This window comes from Microtus oregoni, unplaced genomic scaffold (genome assembly GCF_018167655.1).
Source record: "Microtus oregoni isolate MIOR12 unplaced genomic scaffold, Mior012 000011F_ref0000422, whole genome shotgun sequence".
In the NCBI taxonomy this organism is placed as follows: domain Eukaryota; kingdom Metazoa; phylum Chordata; class Mammalia; order Rodentia; family Cricetidae; genus Microtus; species Microtus oregoni.
In genome coordinates, this window is record NW_024543070.1 from 22,183,597 (window position 1) to 22,197,449 (window position 13,853).

At 43.1% G+C, this 13,853-nt stretch overlaps 1 protein-coding gene across 1 annotated transcript; it reads right to left on the minus strand.

Annotated features, from left to right (window-relative positions):
- Positions 1-969: 969 nt before the first annotated feature.
- Polr2d (RNA polymerase II subunit D) lies at positions 970-6,999 on the minus strand. Its single transcript, XM_041660278.1, has 4 exons — positions 6,898-6,999; positions 6,109-6,289; positions 2,846-2,941; positions 970-1,513 (listed from the first exon to the last, which is right to left on the minus strand). The coding sequence occupies exons 1-4, from the start codon at positions 6,968-6,970 to the stop codon at positions 1,435-1,437; spliced, it is 429 nt and encodes a 142-aa protein (XP_041516212.1). The 5' UTR covers positions 6,971-6,999; the 3' UTR covers positions 970-1,434.
- Positions 7,000-13,853: the final 6,854 nt, after the last annotated feature.

A 13,853-nucleotide genomic window follows, 5' to 3' on the forward strand; every position in this document is an offset into this window, starting at 1 on the left:
CAGGTGACTTGTTGCCTGGAAAATGTAGCACTCGCAGCTCCAGCACCACGTCTGCCTGCACAATGCCATGTTCTCCCCAAATATGACAATGACCTGAACTTCTGAAGTTGTAAGCGAGGCACCTGAATTAAATGCTTCGTTTATAAGGAATACCGAGCTAGGCAGTGGTGGCACACACCTTTAATCCCTGCACTTGGGGGTGGAGGAGTGGTGTAAAGACAGGTGGGACTCTGTGAGTTCAAGGCCAGTACCAGGACAGGCTTCAAAGCTACACAGAGAAACCCTGTCTAGAAAAACCAAACCAAAGAAACAAAGAGTTGCTATGGTAACCAGGAGGTGGTGGTGTTCACCTTTAGTCCCAGCACTTGGGTGGCACAGGCAGGCAGATCTCTGTAAGTTTGAGGCCAGCCTGGTCTACAGATTGAGTTTTAGGACAGTCAGGACTGTTTCACAGAAAAACCTTGTCTTGGGGGAAAAAAAAAGAGTTGCCATGGTCATAGTGCCTCTTCACAGCAATAAAAACCCCAAGACAATAGGTATACATCCAATGTCCTTTGCTAGTCTCCTTACATAGACATACACACTCACACATGTACACAACACACAAATAGAAACAAAAGGAACTTCAGTGATAGAATTACTCATAGGTACAGTCCTTGTTTAGCATATACAAGGCTTTTTGGTCCAATCTCTAAAGTTGCAAAAATAAATAAGTAAATAAAATAAATATAATTTAGAGTCCAGCAAGATGGCCCAGTGAATAACAGCTGTGGCCACCAAGCTTGATGGCTTGATTTCAATCCTGAAAGTCCACATAGTGGACAGAACTGATTCCTGCAAGTTCTTCTCCACATACGTGCCATGGATCATGTACCCCCTCCCCAGAAATAAAGAAATGAAATTCTTTAAAAAAAAAAATCGGATTTATCTCTCCCATTTGCAACTAGATAAGAACATTCTTCCCCTATACAAGATTTTGTAAAACAGTTTAATTTAAAAAACTACAAACTATATTTACATCAAAAATTGAAATGACAAGAACAAAGAACAACATGGGCTCCAAAACCAAGGTAAGAGATGGTCAACACATCATTCTACCTCACAGGTTCCAGACTGCAGCCCTTGCAAGGTTGCACCAAGAAAACACAGTAACTATGGTCCAATAGTCACTGTGGAAACAGCAACCAAAACCATCACCAAGCCAGCCTTTTCTCTCCAAAAAGCCAAGCTGTTGAGTGTTGGCTCACGCCTGTAATCCCAGCACTTGGCTGAGTGAGGCAGGAGGCGTATCATGAGTCTGAGGACCACAGAGGGACATTATATCTCAATAAAGCAAAGTGACCCAAGTGTCTTCTCCTTCAGCACTCCTGTGTGAGGCTGACCAGGCTGGGATGTGGTGGCGTTCTGAGCAATCTCAGGAGCAGGGTGTGAACATCAGTATTGGAAGCTGCGCTTGGTCTGGATATCATCGAGAATCTGCTGCAGTTCCTCATCTTCAAAACGCCCTTCCAGACTGCAAGAAGACCAACAAACTTAAGCGATTCAGCAACTGCCAGTTTTCCCACACTGTTTTTCAAAGAGGGTTCATTTCTGAATGCAGCTCATTTAGATCTACCACCTTTATTTCTTTAAATTTATTTATTTATTATGTATACAATATTCTGTCTGTGTGTATGTCTGCAGGCCAGAAGAGGGCACCAGAGCTCATTCCAGATGGTTGTGAGCCACCATGTGGTTGCCAGGAATTGAACTCAGAACCTTTGGAAGAGCAGGCAATGCTCTTAACCACTGAGCTATCTCTCCAGCCCCCTACCACCTTTATTTTTAAGCTAAATTTCTTTTCCACATTCTCTTATAAAAACACTGAAAAGTGCAAATATATAAAAGATTTTGTTTGTTTATAAAAGATTTTTAAAAGCCTTAACAGTCAAACATGATTTAAATTTCTGTTTTATTTTAGTTTGGCTTGGTTTTTTTGAGACAGGGTCTCATTATACAATCCCAGCTAGCCTGAAACTCAACAGAGATGGGCCTGCCTTTGCTGGGATTAAAAGCACCAACTAACAAGCCCTGCAATGACCCATTTTTCAGTCATTCACTTGTTGACTGACTTAATGATTGTGTCCAATATCTGATATCACCAATACTACAGTGAATATTGGAATACTTTTTTAGGTAATGGGAAATAGTGCATTGATTTTACCAGACATAGTAAAATTGTTCTATTACTACTTGTGGTGTATCAGAATTCTGTTTCTTATGCTCTTTTATGAGGTGCAGGGAGATCAACTCAGACCCTCACACACACTAGGCAAGAGCTCTGCCATTGTTCCATATACTTCCTGTCAGTATGGTATAAAACCATCATTCTCAGGTTGGCAAGATGGTCCAGCTGGTGAAGTTTGCTTGCCATTAAATCTAACAACCTGAGTTTGATCCTGAGAATCTACACGGTAAAGGAAGAGAACTGATGACCCCAACCTGTCCACTGACCTCCACCCGGTTAATATGACAAATACGCGTGCATGTGCATGCACATACGTAAACAATAAATGTTCAAAACAAAACAAAACCCTTCAAACTACTGCTCACAGCTCCCATCTGGAATCCCAGCTCTTGACAACTGGAAGCAGGACAATCAAGAGCTCAAGGAAAGTCTTGGCTACCTGAGACTGCCAACAACAAACAACAAAACCACCCCCCAAAATCATCTCTCAAATACCATAAAATTACATTCTTGTTCATTTCATCAACTCAAATATTAAATGTACAACATTTAGATCTAGCAATTTCGGTTAAAGAAATCTATACAACACAGAGAAAACTTGTCCCATCTAGTACTAACCTTGGAATCAGAGCTTTGGACTCCTCAGCAGTCTCTGGGCAAAGATTAGCTAAACAGGCCAACTCAAACTTATGTAGCTTTTTCTGGAGAAGCAAGCTGTTTATAGAAAAAATAAAAATACAAAAAGATAAACAAGTGAGGGAGTGAAACAAGAATAGCAATGGGGAGAAGTGAGTATGATTAAAATATGTTCTATACCGTATAAAAATGTCAATGTCATATTGGAACCCTTTCTTATGCATAATTAATATACACTAATAAAAGGCAAAAAAATCAAACATCAAACAATGATCAAAGGCAAAAAGAAGACCAGTTGAAAAAAATATTTACAATCTTTGATTATGGTCATGTGAGCAATAGAATCCCCTTTGAATCACTTCCTATCCCTACCCCTGCAAAACAAGTTCCAGAAAAGAGAAAACAAACAAAACACAGCAGGCAGAGCCAAGGAAACTGACAAGAACATAGCAGGGTTAAGAGCATTGATGGCTGCTCTTTCAGAGGGCCCAGGTTCAATTCCCAGTACCCACATGGTGGCTCACAACTGTTTGAAATTCCAGATATAGGCACTCATATGGTACAGAGGCAAAACACTCACACATAAAATAAAAATAAATTTAATAAATATTTTAAAAAATGCCAATCACACCTCATGAAAAGCTCAAAGGCCAAAGAAGCCTTCCTCTGGAAACTGACACTCTAGCTCTTTGGCCTACCTGCTAGACTTGATAAGATAATGTCAAAAAACACAGGGGTTTGACTGGCTAGTCTATTAAGAATGCTGACATGAAAGTAACTTTCCTTTAACTTTATCTTCATTTTGTTTGTTTATTTATTTATTTATTTATTTTTCAGGGCAGGGTTTCTCTGTAGCTTTTGGAGCCTGTCCTGGAACTAGCTCTTGTAGACCAGGCTGGCCTCGAACTCACAGAGATTCGCCTGCCTCAGCCTCTTCCATGCTGGGGATTAAAGGTGTGTGCCACCACAGCCTGGTCTCCTTTAACTTTAAAACAAAGACACCAAATTCTGCTCTGTGCAAATCTAGGTGGAAACTATATCTCCAGGATTATAAAATAAGGCTTACTAAAATGAATCTGATTTCAAAATGACATATTAAGAAGTTATGTTTGGCCAGGTGGTGATGGTAACACACCTTTAATCCCAGCACTTAGAAGGCAGAGGCAGACAGATCTTTTTTTTTTTTTTTTTGAGACAGGGTATCTCTGTATAGGCCTAGCTGTCCTGGAACTCACTCCATAGACCAGGCTGGCCTCAAACTCACAGAGATCCATCTGTCTCTGCCTCCTGAGTACTGGGATTGAAGGCATGTGCCACCACTACCCAGCAAGGCTGACCTTTATAATGAGATTCTGTCTCAAGAAATAAATAAGTAGGTTCTGGAGAGGTAGTGTAGTGGTACTGGCCACTCTTGCAGAAGAGGACCCAGGTTTGGTTCCCAGCAACTATCTGTAACTCCAGTTCCAGGAGATTTGACCCTCTTTGGGACTCAACAGGCTTCTGCACCCACTTAATGTACATATATGCATTTAGACAAACACTCATACACATAAAATAAGCAACCAAATAAAATTCTATCTGGGATATAATGGTATAGTGTGCGGTTAGCATGTACAAAGTACACCATAACCAGATAGGTTAAAGTCTGAGTGGTTAAATGGATGGATAGATGAGATAGCCAGGATATAGACAGATGAAAGAAAGAAAGAAAGAAAGAAAGAAAGAAAGAAAGAAGAAAAGCGGGATTAGAGAGAAGCCTCAGCAGTTAAGAGAACTGACTATCTTCCAAAGGACCTATATTCAATTCCCAGCACCCAGATGGTGACACACAACCATTCATAACTCCAGTTGCCTCTACAAACACCAAGCATAAATGTGATACACAAATTACACATGCAGGCAAAACACTCATATACTTAAAATTGTAAAATATAAACAAAAAATAAAAATAATCTTTAACATAAGTTTGTCCATACATATCAGCAAAGACTTTTTTTTTTTTTTTTTTTTTTTTTGATTTTCGAGACAGGGTTTCTCCGTAGCTTTTGGTTCCTGTCCTGGAACTAGCTCTTGTAGACCAGGCTGGCCTCAAACTCACAGAGATCCGCCTGCTTCTGCCTCGAGTGCTGGGATTAAAGGCGTGCACCACCACCGCCCGGCTCTGCAAAGATTTTGATGGGACTTGAAGCCTCCAATTAGCCCCCCCCCCTTTTTTTTTAAACAGGTTCTGCCTATGTAGTCCTGGAACTTGCTATGTAGACTAGTAGCCTGGACTCAAACACTCAAGCTCACAAAGATTCTCCTGTCTCTGTCTCCCAATTCTGGAATTAAAGGCATGTGCCACCACACCAGGCTCTGGTTTTCTTCAATGTGTTTGTATATGGTTTATTTACTTAACTGTGTGTGTATGTGTGAGAGAGAGAGAAAACATGCATAATCAGAGGACTTTTGGGAATTCTTTCTCAGAGCTTCTGGTACATCTGGCTTTTTACAGCTAAAGTCATAAGGCTTACACAGAAAGCACTTCTTTTTGTTTGTTTTAGTTTTTCCAGACAGGGATTCTTCTCTGTGTAGCCCTGGCTGTCTTGAAACTCTTAGACAAGGCTGGGCATAAACTCAAAGATCTGCTTACCTCTGTCTTCTGAGGGTTAAAGGCTGCCCTACCACCATCGGACTAGAAGACACTTTTTACCCACCGAGCCATTTCACTAGCCCCATTTTTGTTCGTGTTTTGAAGAAAGGGTCTCAAGGAGTCAAGGATGGTTTTGAATCCACTACTGAGCTAATGATGACCTTGAACTCCCTGATCCTATTGCCTCTACCTTTCATGAGAATCTATATTAATAAAACTTTTAGGTAGGGCTGGAGAGATGGCTCAGCAGTTAAGAGCCCTGGGTGCTCTTCCAGAGGTCCTGGGTTCTGAGTTCCAGGACCCACACGGAGACTCACAACTGCAATTCCAGTCCTGGGGATCTGATACCCTGTATGGCTTCTGTGGGCATTGCATGGCGCACAGACATACAATCTGGCAAGCCAGGTGTGGTGTGGTAGCGCACGCCTTTGATCCCAACACAGAGGCAAAAGGATCTGTGAGTATAAAGCCAGCCTGTTCTATAAGCGAGTTCCTGAACAGCCAGGGCTATTATACAGAGAAACCTTGTCTCAAAGAAAAAAGAAAGAGAGAGAGCCACCTCATAACACATATGCAAGTAAATTTTGTCTTTTAACTTATTTTTGGTACTCACCTACGAACACTGGCAATGGTCTCTCTATTTTTGAAACGACTGAAACGGGCTGTATAGTTCAGGGTTTTCATGAAAACCTCGGAAAGCTCCTGCTCATCTTCTGCGCTCTCATTCTGCTGCTTTCGATGCTCCAGAAGCATGTGAACTTCAGAGTTCAGGAGTGTCTCCGCTGTTTCAAACTCTGCAAGAGCAAGTGTGAACTCAAATAACTCGTTCAAAAAGCACACCTTTAGTCCCAGCACTTGGGAGACGGAGGCAGGTGGATCTCTGAGTTTGGGGCCAGCTGGGTCTACACTAGCGAGCTGCAGGACAGCCAGAAATACAAAGACTCAAAACCAAATGAACAAACAAACAAACACCAAACCAAACCAAAGAGAGCTGGAGAGATGATTAGGAGGTGGTGGCGCACGCCTTTAATCCCAGTTCTCGGGAGGCAGAGGCAGGCGGGTCTCTGTGAATTCGACGTCACCCTGGTCTACTAGAGCTAGTTCCAGGACAGGCTTCAAAGCTACAGAGAAATCTTGTCTCAAAAAAACAAAACAAAACAAAACAAAAAAAAAGAGTAGGGTAGATGGATGTCCACGATTCCAAAAACCCGAGCGTGGAATCTACTAAATAGAACCTTTCTCCAAGGAATTAACTAAATAAACTATGCCAAGGTTCATCTGTGCCACGCTGACCTGTGCGTATCCCTTCGCAATCGTAAGCCGTGCCAGGACTAACCAGGGAGCGAATAACGACTATAACAAGGACCATGTCACCTCGGAGTCGAGCTGTCCCGGGTCCCACCTTTCGGAAAGATGAGTTGAGAGGCATCTTCTTCAACGTCTCCAGCCCGAGGATCACTGCCGCCAGCCGCCATTGTTTTAGGATGTACTGCCGCGGACACACCGCCGGAAACGGAAGCCGAGAGCGCGGGACTAACACCCTATACCTAGGAAAAGAGCCAATCCGGTTCAGGGGCGGGGCCAGGTGGAATGGGCGGGCCCTGAGGAAGCGGAGTGGGCCGGGACCTAGAAAAAGAGCCAATCCGGCCCAGGGGCGGGGCCAGGTGGAATGGGCGGGCCATGAGGAAGCGGAGTGGGCCCGGACGAATAGGTCGGGCGGGCGAACCACGCACGGAAGCCACGAGTCTAGGCTCGTCGCGCGAGAAGCGCTCTCAGGTCTCAGTCCTGGTGGTTCCCGGTCGTTAGCTGCGGTTCTGTACTGCCGGCTTGGACATGAACTATTTATTTTCTCCAGTACGCCCTTGCCGTAAAAACCGTTTCAGGAGAAAAGGATTAAGAGAAGTGCAGGATTGAGCTAAGTGGCTGTCCCAAGGAATCATGGGAGCTGGGTAGGTGACTACAAAGACATACTGGAATGTCTTTCAGTGATTTAATTGCTGGGCAAGAGGATAAGGAGTTGAGGAGAGCGGTGAGTAGTGGCAGGTGCCTTTAATCCCAACAGTTGGGAGGTGGACGAGAGGGTCTGTGAGTCCAAGGACAGCCTCGTCTACGTAGTGATAGTTCCAGACCAGCCAGGGCCACAGAGTGAGACCCTGTCTCAGAAACAAACAAACAAAAACAACGTTCAAGAAGAGCTTTGACTATATAGCAAATTCCATGGTTCCATGGCTACATACCACCCTGTTGCAAAATGGGGTGAGAAGGCAGTTAATTGTTTCTAGTGTACTTAATAATTCTGAGCAGGTAAACTAATATTGAGAATCTCCTAGTATGTCTTTTGGGACATTTGAATGATAGTAGAAAGTTAAATGAAAAGTGATGCTGTTTTCAATACAAGAGAAAAAAGTTTGTACAGTGAACAATGAGGAAAAAAAAAGCTTTCCCAGTACTTGGGACATTAGTAACAATAGTAAACTCTGCTAACATAATTAAAAAAAAAAATGGATTGAAAGGGTTGGAGAGATGGCTTTGTGGTTAACAACACTGATGGTTTGTTTGTTTGTTTTTCAAGACAGAGTTTCTCTGTGTAATGGTCTTCACTGTCCTGGAACTCACTCTGTAGACCAGGCTGGCCTTAAACTCACGGAGATCTGCTTCTGCCTCCCAAGTGGCACCACCAACTGACTCAAAGTAAATCTTTTTTTTTAAATGATTGAAAACTGGAAGGTGGTGGCATACACTTTTAATCCCAGCTCTTGGGAGGCAGAAACAGGTTGATCTCTGTGATTTTGAGATCAACTTGGTCTACAGGGCAAGTTCCAGGACAGCCAGTGCTACACAGAGAAACCCTGTCTCAAGAGACAAAAACAAGAACAAAAAAATGGGGCTGGCTAGATGGTTCAGAGGTTAAGAGCACTAGCTACTCTTTCAGAGGTTCTCAGTTCAGTTCCTAGCAACCACATGGTGACTCACGACCATCTGTAATGAGATCTGGTGTGCTCTTCTGGTATGCAGGCATACATGCAGACAAAACGCTGTATACATAATAAATAAATCTTTAAAAAATGGATTGAGCTGGGTGGTGGTGGCACACGCCTTTAATCCCAGCACTTGGGAGGCAGAGGCAGGCAGATCTCTGTGAGTTTTAGGCCAGCCTGGTCTACAAGAGCTAGTGCCAGGACAGGCTCCAAAGCTTCAGAGAAACCCTGTCTCGAAAAACTTTAAAAAAAAAAAAAGGATTGAAATATTACCAGTCAAATGTGCATTTTTAATTAGGTGGGGTCATACTTACGAAGGCACACAGACAGAGGAGGTCAGAGAATAATTTTGTGGAGTTGGTTCTCCTTTCACATTTATTTATTTATTTTTTGATTTTCGAGACAGAGTTTCTCCGTAGCTTTGGAGCCTGTCCTGGAACTAGCTCTTGTAGACCAGGCTGGCCTCGAACTCACAGAGATCCGCCTGCCTCTCTAGTGCGTGCTGGGATTAAAGGCATGCGCCACCACCACCTGGCTCCTTCCACCTTTACATGGGGTTGAATGCTATCAGGATTGAACATCAGTTCCTCTTATCTACTGCATCATCTCACTGACCCAAGAATAGGTAGTCTTTCTGTTGTTTGTTTTTTGTTTTTGAAGACAGAGTTTCTCTGTGTAACAGTCCTAGCTGTCCTGGAACTAGCTCTTTTAAAACAGGCAGGCCTCGAACTCACAAATATCCACCTGCCTCTGCCTCTCAAGTGCTGGGATTAAAGGCGTGCACCACCACCTCCAGGCTTACTTAGTCTTTTGATTTTAAAGTAAAAATCAATTTTACGAAATTGCTATGTATCTATATTTGTAGATACATAGCATTGGTTAAAATAAATGGTTATCTAGTGTTGGCAGAGCTTTTTAACCAGTTCACAATGCTCTCCTGAACTGTATATAAGAACTTCACAGCAGGGGCTGGAGAGATGACTCAATGGTTAAGACTACTGAATATGGTATAAATGTATCCCTTAAAGGTTCATATATTGGGAGTTTGATCCTCTACACTTGGAAGTCAGAGCCAGTGGGACCTTTAAGAGGTGGGAACTGGAACTGGAGAGATGGTTCAGTCACAAAAGTGCTTGTCTTGCAAGCCTGAGGACCCAAATTCCATCTGAGAGTTTGGAGAATATAGATGAACAAGGAAAGAAAAAGCAGGCTCCCTTAGATGTAGCTTCCTGTTTCCAGAAGGTATTGAGAAAAACCACAGGAACGCATGGAGACAGGTATCTAAACAGGACCACCCGTAGTGGAAAGAGGAAATCCCAAGGGCCTTATAAAATACCCAAGCCAGAGTCCACTTAGGAATTCTGACTTGGGCTTCTATCCCTACAGGAAAAAACTGTTACTTTCCCTTTCTCCATGATCAGGCTTCTGTCTTTCCCAGATGTTCAAATCCTTTGTCTGTATCAGGGAGTGAGCTGGATGGTCCCCTAGATGGCCACCAGCACCCTTTTCATAGAACCTTAGAACACACATAAAGTGCTGACAATCCACGCTTTGGGGAGGAGGAAGATAGACACAACCCCTAAAGCTCACTGGCTAGCCAGCCTAGCCTAATTGTAAATAAGTGTGCTGTGAGACCTGCTTCAAAGGCATAGGATGGCCTTCCTGAGTGTGACATCCAAGGTTGTTCTCTGACCTGTACATGGATATGTGTACACACACACACAGATGAGGGTGCCCAGTGAGTAAAGACACTCGCTACCAAACCTGACGAGCTGAGTTTGATTTCTGGTATCCACTTGATGGGAAGAGAAACGTGACCCCCCAAAAGTTGTCCTCTGACCTCCACATATGCACCATAGTGCCTGAACATGTGCGTGCACACACACAAAGTATATAAAAAAAATTTTAATGAGTTTTTCTTTTTAAAAATTTTTTAATCTTATTTATTTATATTTATTGGTTTTTCGAGACAGGATTTCTCTGTAGCTTTGGAGCCTGTCCTGGAACTCACTTTGTAGACTAGACTAGGCTCAAACTCACAGATCCTCCTGCCTCTGCCTCCTAAGTGCTGGAATTAAAGGCGTGTGCCATCACCACCCAGCTTTTAGTGACTTTTTTAAATAAAGAAGGCCTGATAGAATGTCCTTAGATCACTGGGACATACCTTTAATTAATTAATTAGGAATTAATGTAGTTAGTACTTTTTGCACAACAGACTCTGAATTTCATCTTTACCATGTTTTCTGTCTTACATGCGTTCCCCATGATGCCATGTATTGTGAGGTCCCTAACAGAGCGCCATGCCATTTGGCTTCCAGAACTGTGAGGATCTGGAGGTTAATCTTGATAAGTAACACCGATTGCCAATTTGAATGGCTTTTATCCACTGAACCATCTCCCCATCCTGTAGCTTTGGAGCCTGTCCTGGAACTAGCTCTTGTAGGCCAAGCTGGCTTCTCAGATTCGCCTGCCTCTGCCTCCATCCTTGTTCTTATCAAAGATTCTGGCATTGTAAAATCTAAGAAATGCACTTTTTATTATGACACAGCATAGTTAAATGTCATTTTGGCTGTTTTAAAAACATTTTAGATTTAGTTTACCATTTTATGCATATGACTGTTTTACCTGCACGTACATCACTCTTCTTCAGGCCTGTCATCTAGTTAGGATGGACTTACCCTAGCAAGGATTTGGAGAACTTGTCCTATCACAGTGCTGAAGTGAGTAAGACATGACGACCAGAGAGAATGACACCATTGACCAGAGAGAAAGAAACCATCTTGGAGCCGGGCGATGGTGGCGCACGCCTTTAATCCCAGCACTCGGGAGGCAGAGGCAGGCGGATCTCTGTGAGTTCGAGACCAGCCTGGTCTACAGAGCTAGTTCCAGGACAGGCTCCAAAGCCACAGAGAAACCCTGCCTCGAAAAACCAAAAAAAAAAAAAGAGAGGCAGGCGGATCTCTGGGAGTTCGAGGCCAGCCTGGTCTACAAGAGCTAGTTCCGGGACAGGCACCAAAGCTACAGAGAAACCCTGTCTCGAAAAACAAACAAATAAATAAATAAATAAAAATAAAAAAAAAAAAGAAACCATCTTGGAGGTCATATTGCCTCTGACTAGGCAGGCCTCTTGTAATAATCCGCCCCGCAGATTATTATTATTTTTTAAAGAGACAGAATCTTCACTGTGTAGTCCTCTACACACCTAACTGATTGGGATATTTTTGAAATCACTTGGAATGGTGGTATATACTTTTAATGCCAGCAGCTGGAAGGCAGGTGGATATGAGAATGATGAACAAGGAAACAAGGTAACTGCTAATCCCTGTTTCAGATATCAAGTCACCTGGTTACAAAGAGGCAGAAGACAGTTTTTGTCCATTATGATTTATTCTCTACAATACTTCATTCAAGACTTTGATGACGTGTACTCAGAAGTTATATAGCCAAGAGGCAACCAACTGTAATACAAATAATTGGTCTGAAGTCTTTTCAGTGAAGGCCATACAGTCTCTTGCTTTGAGGAAACAAAATAAAAAAGTAAAAATAAAGAACACAGTTTTGTAGGCTTCGGAAATCTTAAAAGAAAGTAACACCAAGTTAGTGAAACTGTAGATATTAACATAGCGTGGAAAACAGAGCTTGTGCAAAATATTAAAACTAACACCCAAGACTTCTTTTGTATAGATGATTTTTTTAGTATAAACTGTAAAATATATGTAACGACTCAACTACAAACCTTTCGTGAAGAAAGGGTTTCTAACATGAGTTATTTTAACATTATGAAGCGAAAATGTTTAAAGAACCTCACAGTGGAAACAACCCAACACTGACAAACTCTAGTGATCAAAGACATTCGCTTTTAGCTCAGGAAAACAAGGACAATTCATAATTACAGAGTGTGTCCTAGCTGTGGGTATGATGAGACAAGCCAACTTCCCAGACCAAAAGGCACACACAGCTAGGGATGAAAACAAATTCCAAACCAAGCCAGCAGAGTCAGGCTGGTTCGTAGTAACAGTGGGGACCTCTGCTAGTTTGAGCAGCCTAGTCAAAGAAAACACTGGGCAGCAAGCAGTCCCTTTCCTCAGCCATCACTTACTGGCCCCATACTGGCCCCTCACCACTACTTTGGTCAATGTGCAGAAGGCAGCTTAGTTCTAGTTCAGAGTGCCACCTCCCAATGCAAAGCCCACGTGTGGACAGTCCTGAGAGCCCTCTGCCACATGTCCCCACGAGGTGACCATAACTGTGCACTTCTAGACTTCTTCCTGAATGGTCAGGACAGACACCAATAGAGCCCATTTCTTCTGGGCCAAATAGTTTCCTCGCCTGACTCCCTAGTCCCCTTGACAATTCCAATGCTGCACTTCTGTGGGACACGAGGGGACATGCAGGGAGTCAGGCTTCTTCACTCAGCGCAGAGCCCACTGCAGTGTGAGGCTGGGCTGAGCCAGCCAGGTTCATGTTCACTGATCTCCCACCTTCTTGGGTCCTATATTTTTCTGTTTGTTTTTAAGTGGCAGGTATTCTACCCCACCATCAATAAAATAAAATATATACTATACATTGGAAAACAGATAGGGCAACATTTCTACAAGAAAAACAGGCTTGAGGAGCATGGCACTATAGATGCTTGCATGACCAGTCTCACCGAGAGTGCTCAGGGGTGAAGTTTAGCACCATTTTTTTTTTTTGCATTTTGCTTTAAATCTTTAGGAATTAAACACAACTCTTAACATAGAACGCCTGAACAGTAATGAGTGTAGCCCTATGTACCAATACTGTTGGACAAATTGAAGAGGGTGGCTCAGTCCAGAACTGACCACCCTGACATCAATCCATGGCACCTGAGAGCACCTGCTGTCACACTATAACATCACCTTCATTGCCCTCAGCAGCAAGAAACCATGAGACCTCTTCATCTTTATGTATGTTAAGAACCACACCTGGCAGTAAGGGGCATGTATCCTGGGCATTCCAATGTAATCAGCACCCCCCTCATCCATTCCAGGTCCTTGAACACACCTGGCACAATTGCCGGGCCTCCTTTTAAAACATCCCAGGAACTTGAGGGTGATGCCTATAATCACATAGGAAGTACCCTTACTTCCCTTCCTCCATTCCTGGCAGAAGAAACTCAGATGATCTTTTTGACTTGAAGATTTGCCCATTTTAGAAAGCCACACCATCACATCAATTCTGAAAAAGAAATCAAAACATATTCACTGACTCGAGGCCCATGTGCCTCATGAGTTCTCTATGAACATTGCTGATCCCAGCACGCCATCCTCAGAGCCTTTCTTCCAGCTGGCCGTCTTCCTTCGAGCTGCCCGAGCAGTGCCTTTGAGACAGCTTTCAGAGCACCTCCCTAGTCTCCTTG

Excerpts from the sequence above, each read along its gene's own strand:
- Polr2d (XM_041660278.1), bottom strand. The coding sequence starts at position 6,970 with ATGGCGGCTGGCGGCAGTGATCCTCGGGCTGGAGACGTTGAAGAAGAT. Across the intron at positions 6,290-6,897 it reads TCAACTCATCTTTCCGAAAG|AGTTTGAAACAGCGGAGACA; the intron begins GTGGGACCCGGG and ends TTGCTCTTGCAG. Across the intron at positions 1,514-2,845 it reads TCCAAAGCTCTGATTCCAAG|TCTGGAAGGGCGTTTTGAAG; the intron begins GTTAGTACTAGA and ends GTCTTCTTGCAG.